The 13,267-nt window shown below is 37.3% G+C and overlaps 1 protein-coding gene across 5 annotated transcripts in view; it reads left to right on the forward strand.

The window, feature by feature from the left end:
- The window catches only part of LOC127434805 (microtubule-associated protein 4-like), a 102,705-nt gene that overhangs the window by 34,305 nt on the left and 55,133 nt on the right, over positions 1 to 13,267 (forward strand). For all 5 annotated transcript variants that reach the window (XM_051687803.1, XM_051687801.1, XM_051687802.1 and 2 more), the window contains one exon: positions 9,818 to 9,937. In XM_051687803.1, the coding sequence (XP_051543763.1) occupies positions 9,818 to 9,937 (120 nt within the window). The remainder of the gene's footprint in view (positions 1 to 9,817; positions 9,938 to 13,267) is intronic.

Consider the following 13,267-nt stretch of genomic DNA (forward strand, 5'->3'; position numbering starts at 1 on the left):
GCTATATTGAAAGCACAACAACACATTTAATGTTTTACCTTGTGAAGTAAATTTTTTTTTTATATATAAAAATACACTCATTTCAGATCGAATGATTGCAACCCACTCCAAACAAGTTGGGACAGTCACCATTTCTTCTAATAACACAAGCGTTTGGGCACTGAAGACACAAAATTAAGTTTAGCAAGCAGAATTTTCCCCATTCATCCATTATGCTGGTCTTCAGCTGTGCAATTATACAGGGCCTTCATTGCTGTATTTTGCACTTCATAATGCCCCACACATTCTCAATTGGAGACAAATCCGACAGGCCAGTCTAGCACCCGCACTCTCTGATCACGCAGCCATGCACCTGCAACCTAAGCAGTTTGGCGTTGGAAAATTCTGCTGGAAAATTCAGGGACGTCCCTGGAAAAGACGGTGTCTGGATGGCATTATATGTTGCTCCAAAATTTTACATACCTTTCTGCATTAATGGTGCCCTCACAGATGTGCAAGTTAACCATGCCATGGGCACTGACACACCCCATACCATGACAGACACTGGCTGTTGGACCTGACACAGATAACAGCTTGGATTGCCCTTTTCTTCTTTTGCCCGGAGAACATGACGGCTATTTTTTCCCCAAAAACTATTTGAAATGTGAACACATCTGTCCAAAGAACCTGATTCCACTGTTCAGCTTTCCATCTCAGATGAGGCAGAGGCCAGAGAACTTGGTGGCGCTTCTGGTCAGTGTTGATGTATGGCTTCTCCTTTGCATGGCGCTTCTGATCAGTGTTGATGTATGGCTTCTCCTTTGCATGGTAAAGCCTAAATTGCATGCAGTGAATGGTGTTGACTGACAAAGGTTTACCGAAGTATTCCCGAGCCCATGTCATGATAGCCACTACAGATGAATGGTGTTTTTAAAGACAGTGACGTCTGAGGGATCAGAGATCAAGTGCATTCAGAAGTGGTTTTCGTCTTGCCCTTTATGCACTGAGATTTGACTGGATCCCTTGAAACTTTTAACTATATTGTGCACTGTAAACATTGAAATGCACAAAATCCTTCCAACTTGTCTTGGGGAGCATTGTTCTCAAAGTGCTAGATTATTTGCTGATACATCTGTTGGCAAATTGGCGAGCCTCGACCCATCCTTGAAGGACTAAGCTTTTTTTTTTTGTAGGCTCATTATATACTATAACACGATTGCCTCACCTGTTTAACATCTGCTTCACATCACCTATTTATTTTAACTTGTCAGATTGTTATTAGTCCTAAATTGCCCGTCTCAACTTTTTTGGAGCGTGTTGCAATCATCTGATTTGAAAGTGTATATTAAAAAAAGGGGGAAAAAGAAAGAAAATGAAGTCTGTTGAGGGACACCAGATATTTTTTTGGATTGTGACATTATTTTCAAGACATTTAAGCACACTTTCCCCAGATTGTCATTACTGTAATGTGTCTGGACATTGTACTGTTTTTGTTTTGTAATTCTCATTATTCTCAATTAGCGGTCAACCGATTTTACCGATACTGATTACTGAGGTGGTGGAAAAGTTGATAACTGGTTAATCGGCTGATAGGTTTTTAAAATCAATTTATAGAATGATAAAAAATAAAAAAAAATGTAAAAAAAAATTCATAGCTATGACGAGCACAGACATTGAGGCAGCAAAATTCCAAAAAGAATAAAATCCCAAATCAGTTTATTGTGCAACCAAAATCCCAATAATAACCAGAAAAATTCAGATTTAGTGCATATCATGGGACTTTTAATCATAAACAAGCCCAAAATACAATGGGGACTCTTATTTTGTAATGACAGAGATTTGGCTCCATTACAGTGCTCTATATAAGTAAGTATTTACCGAATAAAGTTTTTTATAGCCTATTTTATTCACCAGATGAGGTTTAATGAGGAATAAAAAAAAATTAAGAATTAAAAAAAAAAAAGGATATATATGTACAGGTGCATCTCAATAAATTAGAATGTCGTGGAAAAGTTCATTTATTTCAGTAATTCAACTCAAATTGTGAAACTTGTGTATTAAATAAATTCAGTGCACACAGACTGAAGTAGTTTAAGTCTTTGGTTCTTTTAATTGTGATGATTTTGGCTCACATTTAACAAAAACCCACCAATTCACTATCTCAAAAAATTAGAATACATTACAAGACCAATAAAAAAAACATTTTTAGTGAATTGTTGGCCTTCTGGAAAGTATGTTCATTTACTGTATATGTACTCAATACTTGGTAGGGGCTCCTTTTGCTTTAATTACTGCCTCAATTCGGCGTGGCATGGAGGTGATCAGTTTGTGGCACTGCTGAGGTGGTATGGAAGCCCAGGTTTCTTTGACAGTGGCCTTCAGCTCATCTGCATTTTTTGGTCTCTTGTTTCTCATTTTCTCTTGACAATACCCCATAGATTCTCTATGGGGTTCAGGTCTGGTGAGTTTGCTGGCCAGTCAAGCACACCAACACCATGGTCATTTAACCAACTTTTGGTGCTTTTGGCAGTGTGGGCAGGTGCCAAATCCTGCTGGAAAATGAAATCAGCATCTTTAAAAAGCTGGTCAGCAGAAGGAAGCATGAAGTGCTCCAAAATTTCTTGGTGAACGGGTGCAGTGACTTTGGTTTTCAAAGAACACAATGGACCAACACCAGCAGATGACATTGCACCCCAAATCATCACAGACTGTGGAAACTTAACACTGGACTTCAAGCAACTTGGGCTATGAGCTTCTCCACCCTTCCTCCAGACTCTAGGACCTTGGTTTCCAAATGAAATACAAAACTTGCTCTCATCTGAAAAGAGGACTTTGGACCACTGGGCAACAGTCCATTTCTTCTCCTTAGCCCAGGTAAGACGCCTCTGACGTTGTCTGTGGTTCAGGAGTGGCTTAACAAGAGGAATACGACAACTGTAGCCAAATTCCTTGACATGTCTGTGTGTGGTGGCTCTTGATGTCTTGACCCCAGCCTCAGTCCATTCCTTGTGAAGTTCACCCAAATTCTTGAATCGATTTTGCTTGACAATCCTCATAAGGCTGCGGTTCTCTCGGTTGGTTGTGCATCTTTTTCTTCCACACTTTTTCCTTCCACTCAACTTTCTGTTAACATGCTTGGATACAGCACTCTGTGAACAGCCAGCTTCTTTGGCAATGAATGTTTGTGGCTTACCCTCCTTGTGAAGGGTGTCAATGATTGTCTTCTGGACAACTGTCAGATCAGCAGTCTTCCCCATGATTGTGTAGCCTAGTGAACCAAACTGAGAGACCATTTTGAAGGCTCAGGAATCTTTGCAGGTGTTTTGAGTTGATTTGCTGATTGGCATGTCACCATATTCTAATTTTTTGAGATAGTGAATTGGTGGGTTTTTGTTAAATGTGAGCCAAAATCATCACAATTAAAAGAACCAAAGACTTAAACTACTTCAGTCTGTGTGCATTGAATTTATTTAATACACGAGTTTCACAATTTGAGTTGTATTACTGAAATAAATGAACTTTTCCACGACATTCTAATTTATTGAGATGCACCTGTATATATACACACACACACACACTGGTGGCCAAAAGTTTGGAATAATTTTCAGATTTTGCTCTTATGGAAATAAATTGGTACTTTTATTCAGCAAAGTGGCATTCAGCTGATCACAATGTATAATCAGGACATTAATAATGTGAAAAATTACTATTACAATTTGAAGAAAATGTTCAGAACTTCTTAAACTACTTCAAAGAGTTCTCATCAAAAAATCCTCCACGTGCAGCAATGACACCTTTGCAGATCCTTGTTATTCTAGCTGTCAGTTTGTCCAGATACTCAGGTGACATTTCACCCCACACTTCCTGTAGCACTTGCCATAGATGTGACTGTCTTGTCGGGCACTTCTCACGCACCTTACAGTCTAGCTGATCCCACAAAAGCTCAATGGGGTTAAGATCCATAACACTCTTTTCCAATGATCTGTTGTCCAATGTCTGTGTTTCTTTGCCCACTCTAACCTTTTCTTTTTGTTTTTCTGTTTCAAAAGTGGCTTTTTCTTTGCAATTCTTCCCATAAGGCCTGCACCCCTGAGTCTTCTCTTTACTGTTGTACATGAAACTGGTGTTGAGCGGGTAGAATTCAATGAAGCTGTCAGCTGAGGACATGTGAGGCGTCTATTTCTCAAACTAGAGACTCTGATGTACTTATCCTCTTGTTTAGTTGTACATCTGGTCTTCCACATCTTTTTCTGTCCTTGTTAGAGTCAGTTGTCCTTTGTCTTTGAAGACTGTAGTGTACACCTTTGTATGAAATCTTTCAAAGCATTGTATAGCCTTCATTCCTCAAAACAATGATTGACTGATGAGTTTCTAGAGAAAGCTGTTTCTTTTTTGCCATTTTTGACCTAATATTGATCTTAAGACATGCCAGTCTATTGCATACTGTGGCAACTCAAAAACAATCACAAAGACAATGTTAAGCTTCATTTAATGAACCAAATAGCTTTCAACTGTGTTTGATATAATGGCAAGTGATTTTCTAGTACCAAATGATCAATTTAGCATGATTACTCAAGGATAAGGTGTTGGAGTGATGGCTGCTGTCTAGATTTGATCAAAAATGACTTTTTTCAAATAGTGATGGTGCTGCTTTTACATCAGTAATGTCCTAACTATACTTTGATCAATTGAATGCCACTTTGGTGGATTAAAGTACCAATTTCCTTCAGAAATAGTGAAATCTGTACATTATTGCAAACTTTTGGCCACCATTGTGTATATATATCATTTTCAAGAAATAGTTATAATGCAAAAAAAAAAACAAAAAACAACTTTGTAAACTTTTGTCCGTTTGATGGCCCTGCTTCTGTAATTAATCTGTAATATGTTAGTAAAGCTCTGCAGCGTTTGGCATCCTCATGTTGCCGTACTTCTTTTCTTCTAGACAAATGTGCACTGAGGTCAGTTTTAAAGTTGTTTCTCTGCTGATGTTACTAACGTTGGTGTTTCCCATAATCCCTGTCTGCAGAGGTGCTTTTCTCTGCTTCCCTTCTTAAGGATTCATCATTTAAAGATTTCTGATGTATTTTAAATCATTTGTAAGCTGGTAGCATTGCATAACCACTCTAATCTAGAGGATAAATGTAGGACAGATCAATAGAGCAGCTCTTTTGGCCCTCCTGCAGCAGAAAGACAGTAATCAGCAGACTTTTGAGGGCAGATAAGGTCCTGCCTGCATCTGGAGGTGCAGCTTTGAGGTTCCTGCTCAGTTTGGCGTCCAGCCCGTCCGAGAGTGTCTGAGCAGCTGTCAGACTTTTGATTGTGGGGTCATTCAGAGGACAAACACCCCTCCTGTTCTACTATGTTTACTTCCTTTTGCCATGTTACGCCTCACACAGCCATTGGCAAGTTGTTTGGTTGAAGTTTAGATGTATTTTTTGCTAAATGAATGGACAGGATGTGAGGAACGAGTGAATGTTTAAGAGAACATTTATTTTTCTCATTCTTTTAAATAAAGAGTCCAATCTTCTAAATGGACATCAATGGGTAAAAACGAATCATTACGAACATGTTATGGCTGGAAAATAGCTGTGCAAGACCTAATTATGACGAACATTATAACTGGACTTCAGGGAAAAAAATAATTACATAAAAAGCTGCAAATATGTAGAATGTGTCCCATTAATTTATTTCAGATACTGCTATAAACAAGTTCAACCATGACAACACTGAGACTCCATGACTTTGCTCTGGTTCCTCTGGCACATGTGTCGTGAGATGAGGGTCGTTTGCCCAGCAGTGTTTTGGCACGCTGCCTGCGTCCTCATTGGCAAAGTAATAAAAATAGACAGGGTCTGTTCGGCCCGGTTTCAAGGCACAAAGACCGAGAGAGAGAACTGCTGTCCGCTAACATTTATCAGCAGTTCACATGGGGTGAAGGTAAGATTGATTGGTCAAACTCTGGGCAAAAACATTTTACTTCCCCAAAATGCAGTTTCATAATAAAAATCATCCAGTGTTCTGTGTACACAAACAAGCATACCGTTCTCTCTTGGTTTTCTTACGCACACTTTTAATATTATTATTATTATTATTATTAATAATAATATACTTACGTAGAATTATTTTATTTATTTTTAACACTTTACTTTTATTAATAATAATAATAATAATAATAATAATGTACTTATGTGGAATTATTTTATTTATTTTTATTTAATTTACTTTTAATAATAATAATAATATACTTATGTAGAATGATTTTATTTTTATTTAATACTTTACTTTTAATAATAATAATAATAAAAATAATAATATATATTATGTAGAATTATTTTATTTATTTTGATTTAATACTTTTATTAATAATAATAATAATAATAATAATATACATATGTAGAATTATTTTATTTTATTTAATACTTTTAATAATAATAAAAATAATAATATATATTATGTAGAATTATTTTATTTATTTTGATTTAATACTTTTATTATTAATAATAATAATAATAATAATAATATACTTATGTAGAATTATTTAATGTATTTTTATTTAACACTACTTTTAATAATAATAATAATATATTTATGTAGAATAATTTTATTTTTAACACTACTTTTAATAATAATAATAATGCAAATAATAATAATAATATACTTATGTAGAATTATTTTATTTTTATTTTACACTTTTAATAATAATTATTCTTATGTAGAATTATTTTATTTTTATTTAACACTTTACAATAAGGTTCTATACGTAAAGTTAGTTAATGCATTGGGGATCATGATCTACCAATAACAAACAACAGTCATTTTTACAGCATTTATTAATCTTGGTTAGTTGTAATGTATAAATACACTAATATTCATGTTGTTATATTAGTTCATAATGCATTATACCTACAGCATTAAGTTAAAAATGTATTGCAATATGTAGAAATTTACAGGAACCAAGATCAATAAATGTTGTAGTGCAAGTGTTAGTGTATTGTTCACTGATCATGTTAACTTTTTAATGTGTGTTTATCGCTAATTGTGTACCTTTCGCCTCACAGATGTCCCCAATTTTTTTTCCCCTGAAGTTTTGGTAAAATGTGGAGAGTATTGAGACAATTCATTGAAATTAAACAGCTTACTGTCATTTTACTTTCACAAATAAATGCAATCAGAAGACGAGGAATTGCAGTCAAAATGGAGCAGTTGCCCTTCTGATAGGACTGTAGTATCGGTCCTGATGTTGCACCTATCGCAGGTTGCCACCGGTTCCGACCCGAAAGCGAATCATCATGACCCTGTTCAAGCTGGCAACCTGCACCAAGTAGTGGAGGAAACTTTCAGTCTGAGTATAAGGAGCATCCATCCATGTGTATATGCTGTGTGTACACAGATATTAAAGAAACATTGATGCGGTGTAATATCAGGGTTTACATAAGATACATTCCTGATATTCAATAGACTGTTTTGAACAATCATCTAATCTAAAGCATCATCATCACAACTGCATTATGTCCCGCATATTTCTCCAACAACTTTTAACGACCAACTGAACTTGATTGTCATCTCAAATTAATTTGTGTCATAATGCAATTTACATTTTCTGAAGTGCTCAGCAAATGCAATCTGAGGTAAAGAGGGTTAGATTTAAAAAAATGTAAATGTTTTTAAATGTTCAAAAGCTTGTTATCTGAAAGTGAACTCATTGGACAAATAGTTCCGATAGTTTATAGTCTTGAAGTGTAGAAAATGTCATTCAGCTGACTTTGTTCGTCTACAGAACAGGGTACGGCTAATTTAAGTTTGTGTAAAGAAAAGGCAATTATTTAGTCCAAACAATATAATTTTTTCATTTAGTAATTTATTTGTTTAATGCTTTTTTCGTTTGGTAATTCATTTAATACAAGTATAAATAATAATTTGATAGAATTGGGCTATATTAGTGTTCCAGCTGAAGCTGGAGCTTTTCTCCTAGTATTGTGTATTTATTTTTAATTTAAAACATCTTTGTGCACAGAAATGATGTGTTTTTTGTATTGTGGGCTAATTCCATGACTGCGTCTATTATTCTGAATGGCGTGAAAAAGCAACTTTAATAAATAAATGGATGTCTACCACGATTATATTAATCACAAACATTAGCCATTAAATTGTTCTCCATGCACTTGTCGACGTGCATGATACGAGATATTTGTGTTGGTACTCCTGGAAGTGTCATGTTTGCAGTGATCGGATCTTTATGCCGTTAAGATCAATCCATAATCACGTACAATAAATTGGCTTTCAAGGATGTATACCTTGTCGTCATGATTAACACAGGCTAACGATTGGGGTACATTGTGTCATGTGACACTACATTTTTGCGTTAATGCCAATTTTCTCGACAAAAAGTGTTTTCAAACCAGTTTTTCACGACATTCGAAGTATCGACATAGAGTTTATGCGCTAGAGTTAAATGGAAAAATATTATGTGGACACTTGTGAAATTTTTGCGATAATTTGCGTTTCCATCAGCTTAATTTTGATGCGCTAAAACTTTTTCGCAAAAAATCCTTGGATGGAAACGTAGTTACTGTGAACTTTCAAGGTTAATCCAGGATGAACTTCTAAGACATTAGTCATTAATCTTACAGGTCATACACTTTTTTTTTTTTTTTTAATAAACACTGGCCCTTAACACTTACTTAGTTTACTCATTTTAAACCATGACTTGCACTATACATAAGTAATATTGGCATTATATTCATGTTGTTTAGTTAGAGGGGAACTGGGTCCCACAGTGAGTCTGGTTTCTCCCAAGGTTATTTTTCTCCATTAACCAACATTTTATGGACCCAGATTATTCCTTTAATTTTATACAGTGGCCAAAAAAGTATTACTTAAGTCACACTTAAAAACATCTCAATGTCATCGCATTAGATAACAAAATATCAAGGTGTGAGTGTCATCTGTAAACGAATGCTGCTGGAGCTTTTCATGTGAACTCCGTTGACTTGTTTTTTGACAAACACTTTAAGGTCCTGCAGTCTCGTACATAATTAATTGAAGAGAATTCAACATGACTTGGCAGTTCTGGCCTAGACAAATATTATTTAATTTTTTTGCATCTCTCTCTCTTGTCCTCTAGCAGTGTTTTTCTGGATTGTGTACAGCTTTGACTCACTGCAAGTTGTTGATTTCCCAACGTCCCCTTCTCTAACCTCAGACTCACCCTAAACGCCCACCCCAAAAATCAGGGTTTAACAGATGTACATGGAGACTGCATTAGTCCACTGATATCATCCACTAATACTGAAACTGTACTCACTATACTGCAAGCTATTTTGACATTTGTACACCTCTCCAACCAAACTGAACCCTCTCTTGAAATCACAGACATATCTTAATCAGAGGTCAGGACAGCAGCTCTGTTTGGGTTTTGGGTACCCACCGTTCAGCTGTGACTTTGGGTCTCGTCTTGTTGAGTCTTTTCATCATCACCCGCTCGGAGCCGCAGGCCCGTCAGAAGAGGGGGTGAGTGAGAGTTAGTAGTGGGAGGGTTCAGCCTGCCCGATGCTAACAGAACAGCCACTTCGGGTCAGAGCACTGGCCCGGATTGAGTCAGGAGGTCCCACATCACGACGGGACCACAAGTTCACTGTGTGCCAGTCAGAGGCCCGCTGGAGTGTTGCGGGTTAACTGATCGATTTCTGTCACGGTAGAGCTGTTTGTTGACTAAAGTATGCACTAGAATTGCCATTGGTGTGTTGTGCGTTTGAAACAGGGCTGGTAAGTTGGATATTTGGAGGTTTATAGTCTGTAATCAGAGCAGAAAACTAATCTCATATCCGTGTTACAGGTGCTGTAAATCCACCGGGGTCATCAGGTGGCCAGATTTTGGCATCGTGGCCAGATAAACAGGGAGACGTACGGCCACATCAGACTGACCAGCAGGCCTTTGGGGCAGACTTTCTAACAGGTGATCAGTTCATCAATGCATACACATCGAATGTTAAAGGGATAGTTCACCCAAAAATGACAATTCTGTCATCATTTACTCACCATCATATTCCTGGTATGACCTTCTTTCTTCCGTGGAATCCAAAAGGAGTGTGTGCACATGAGTGACGTTTGCCACGAACAGCCTATGCATTAGTCAGCTGGATTTACTTCTCGCAAGAAATTTAGCATGATTTACTTCGTCATTATAAAAATATGAAGTATTTAAACATTCACACAGCAAGAAAAACTCCACTGCTGCTGTGGAAGTTTGAGATGATTTTTGGAAAAAATAACCAAATATTATGTGTAATTTAATTTACATAGGTTCATAATAAGAACATACTGTGCATGCTTATTAATTTTAAAAGCTTAAAAATCAAAATATTTTGAAATAAAAAATGAAAACTCAATCGGAAGACGATGAGCATACTCCACAACATTATAAAACTAAATTTCAGAGTTTACAGAACGCGCATCCAACATATTGCATCCGAATATATTAACATTTTCATCTCAACCACAACTGTTAACACTCACTCCCTGTCTACACCGGATGTGAGAGTTTTGTCAAAAGCAATAGAACCCATTAATAATCAGTGATGCTTTCTACCATGGAAGCGCCTGTTGTGGCGTGTCGCATCATGCCAACAGTAAACAGATATCCCGTTCCATTTTGCGCTGCACGCGCCGGGGATACTACTGCCAACAACAACACAAATAAATGTTTTAGGAAGTTTATTTTGGTGCACCCGGTGTAGACAGCCTCAAGCCGTTGCGTCGCGTCAATGGACACACCCGCTGTAAACAGCGTGTCAGCACCGTACACCATCAAACAGTCATGACATCTGAAACATTCATTAATGGAACTGTTTACTTACGTTTTTGATCCATCCAAATGTTTTAACTTCCCCATCCTTCAATAATTCCTTTTCAAAGCTTGAATTTTATGACTGTTCACAAGCAATCACGCTGATACGAGTTGACAAAACATGCAAACCGCACTGAAATATGCTGAAGACACATCCACAAGATGCACACACATAGTCCAGAGCACAATGAAGATGCACACATCCAGTGTTCAGTATCATCCTGCACTGAAATGCACATCACTGTAAAAACATCAGAATGGTCAAAGACGTCCATCTAGTGTGTGTTTACATATTGTACACCAACAATTAAAGTTATGCGGATGGGGGAAAAAACAGTATGTTGAGCACTTTGTGCACAAAAAACAAGTGGCAGCAGCTGGATGAAACCGAATGGCTTAAAACAGGGTTGTAACTTGCTGTTGTAATTGACTGCAAAAAGAAAATGTTTCCAGACAGGAGACCTGAATAACTCAGGGGGCTTCTCTATCAGTGGCTCGTTTTCTCCACTTGCCATTTTCATCTACACACAATGCTTGCAGAACAGTGATGTCATCAAGTTGACCCAAGTGAAACACAGGCGGGGTGTATCCATCTACAGATCCATTCAGGTGCATTAGCAGAGGTTGTAACTGTGCGTGTGTATTTGCCACTTTATTTTCTTCGCAAAACCTTGTGCTCCAGGTGTGTCAATAAACTTGAGGTGAACTACGGTGCCAATGCTTACCGAATCGTGGATGGCGAACCCTTACACACCAAATATATATACAGTTGAAGTCAGAAGTTTACATACACTTAGGTTGAAGTCATTAAAATAAATGTTTTAACCATGTATTTTAAGGTCTACCTTCAAACTTTGTGCCTCTTTGCTTGACATCATGGGAAAATCAAAAGAAATCAGCCAAGACCTCAGAAAAAAAGATTGTGGACCTCCACAATTCTGGTTCACCCTTGGGAGCAATTTCCAGATGTCTGAAGGTACCTCGTTCATCTGTACAAACAATAGTACACAAGTATAAACACCATGGGACCACACAGCCATCATACCGCTCAGGAAGTAGACGCATTCTGTCTCCTAGAGATGAATGTAGTTTGGTGTGAAAAGTGCAAATCAATCCCAGAACAACAGCAAAGGACCTTGTGAAGATGCTGGAGGAAACAGGTAGACAAGTATCTATATCCACAGTAAAACGAGTGCTATATCGACATAACCTGAAAGGCTGCTCAGCAAGGAAGAAGCCACTGCTCCAAAACCACCATAAAAAAGCCAGACTACAGTTTGCAAGTGCACATGGGGACAAAGATCTTACTTTTTGGAGAAATGTCCTCTGGTCTGCTGAAACAAAAATTGAACTTTTTGGCCATAATGACCATCGTTATGTTTGGAGGAAAAAGGGTGAGGCTTGCAAGCTGAAGAACACCATCCCAACCGTGAAGAATGGGGGTGGCAGCATCATGTTGTGGGGGTGCTTTAGTGCAGGAGGGACTGGTGCACTTCACAAAATAGATGGCATCATGAGGAAGGAAAATGTGGATATATTGAAGCAACATCTCAAGACATCAGCCATGAAGTTAAAGCTCGGTCGCAAATGGATCTTCCAAATGGACAATGACCCCAAGAATACCTCCAAAGTTGTGGCAAAATGGCTCAAGGACAACAAAGTCAAGGTATTGGAGTGGCCATCACAAAGCCCTGACCTCAATCCGATAGAAAATTTGTGGGCAGAACTGAAAAAAGCATGTGCGAGCAAGGAGGCCTACAAACCTGACTCAGTTACACCAGTTCTGTCTGGAGGAATGGGCCAGTATTCCAGCAACTTATTGTGAGAAGCTTGTGGAAGGATACCCAAAATATCTGACCCAAGTTAAACAATTTAAAGCCAATACTGCCAAATACTAACAAAGTGTATGTAAACTTCTGACCCTCTGGGAATGTGATGAAAGAAATAAAAGCTGAAATAAATAATTCTCTCCTCTATTATTCTGACATTTCACATAAAATAAAGTAGTGATCCTAACTGACCTAAGACAGGGAATGTTTTCTACGATTAAATGTCAGGAAGTTTAAATGTATTTGGCTAAGTTGTATGTAAACTTCTGACTTCAACAAGTGTGTTTGTGTGTGTGTGTGTGTGTGTGTGTGTGTGTGTGTGTGTGTATATACAGGTGCATCTCAATAAATTAGAATGTCGTGGAAAAGTTCATTTATTTCAGTAATTCAACTCAAATTGTGAAACTCGTGTATTAAATAAATTCAATGCACACAGACTGAAGTAGTTTAAGTCTTTGGTTCTTTTAATTGTGATGATTTTGGCTCACATTTAACAAAAACCCACCAATTCACTATCTCAACAAATTAGAATACATCATAAGACCAATAAAAAAAAAACATTTTTAGTGAATTGTTGGCCTTCTGGAAAGTATGTTCATTTACTCTATAT

Source organism: Myxocyprinus asiaticus, chromosome 44, assembly GCF_019703515.2.
Source record: "Myxocyprinus asiaticus isolate MX2 ecotype Aquarium Trade chromosome 44, UBuf_Myxa_2, whole genome shotgun sequence".
In the NCBI taxonomy this organism is placed as follows: domain Eukaryota; kingdom Metazoa; phylum Chordata; class Actinopteri; order Cypriniformes; family Catostomidae; genus Myxocyprinus; species Myxocyprinus asiaticus.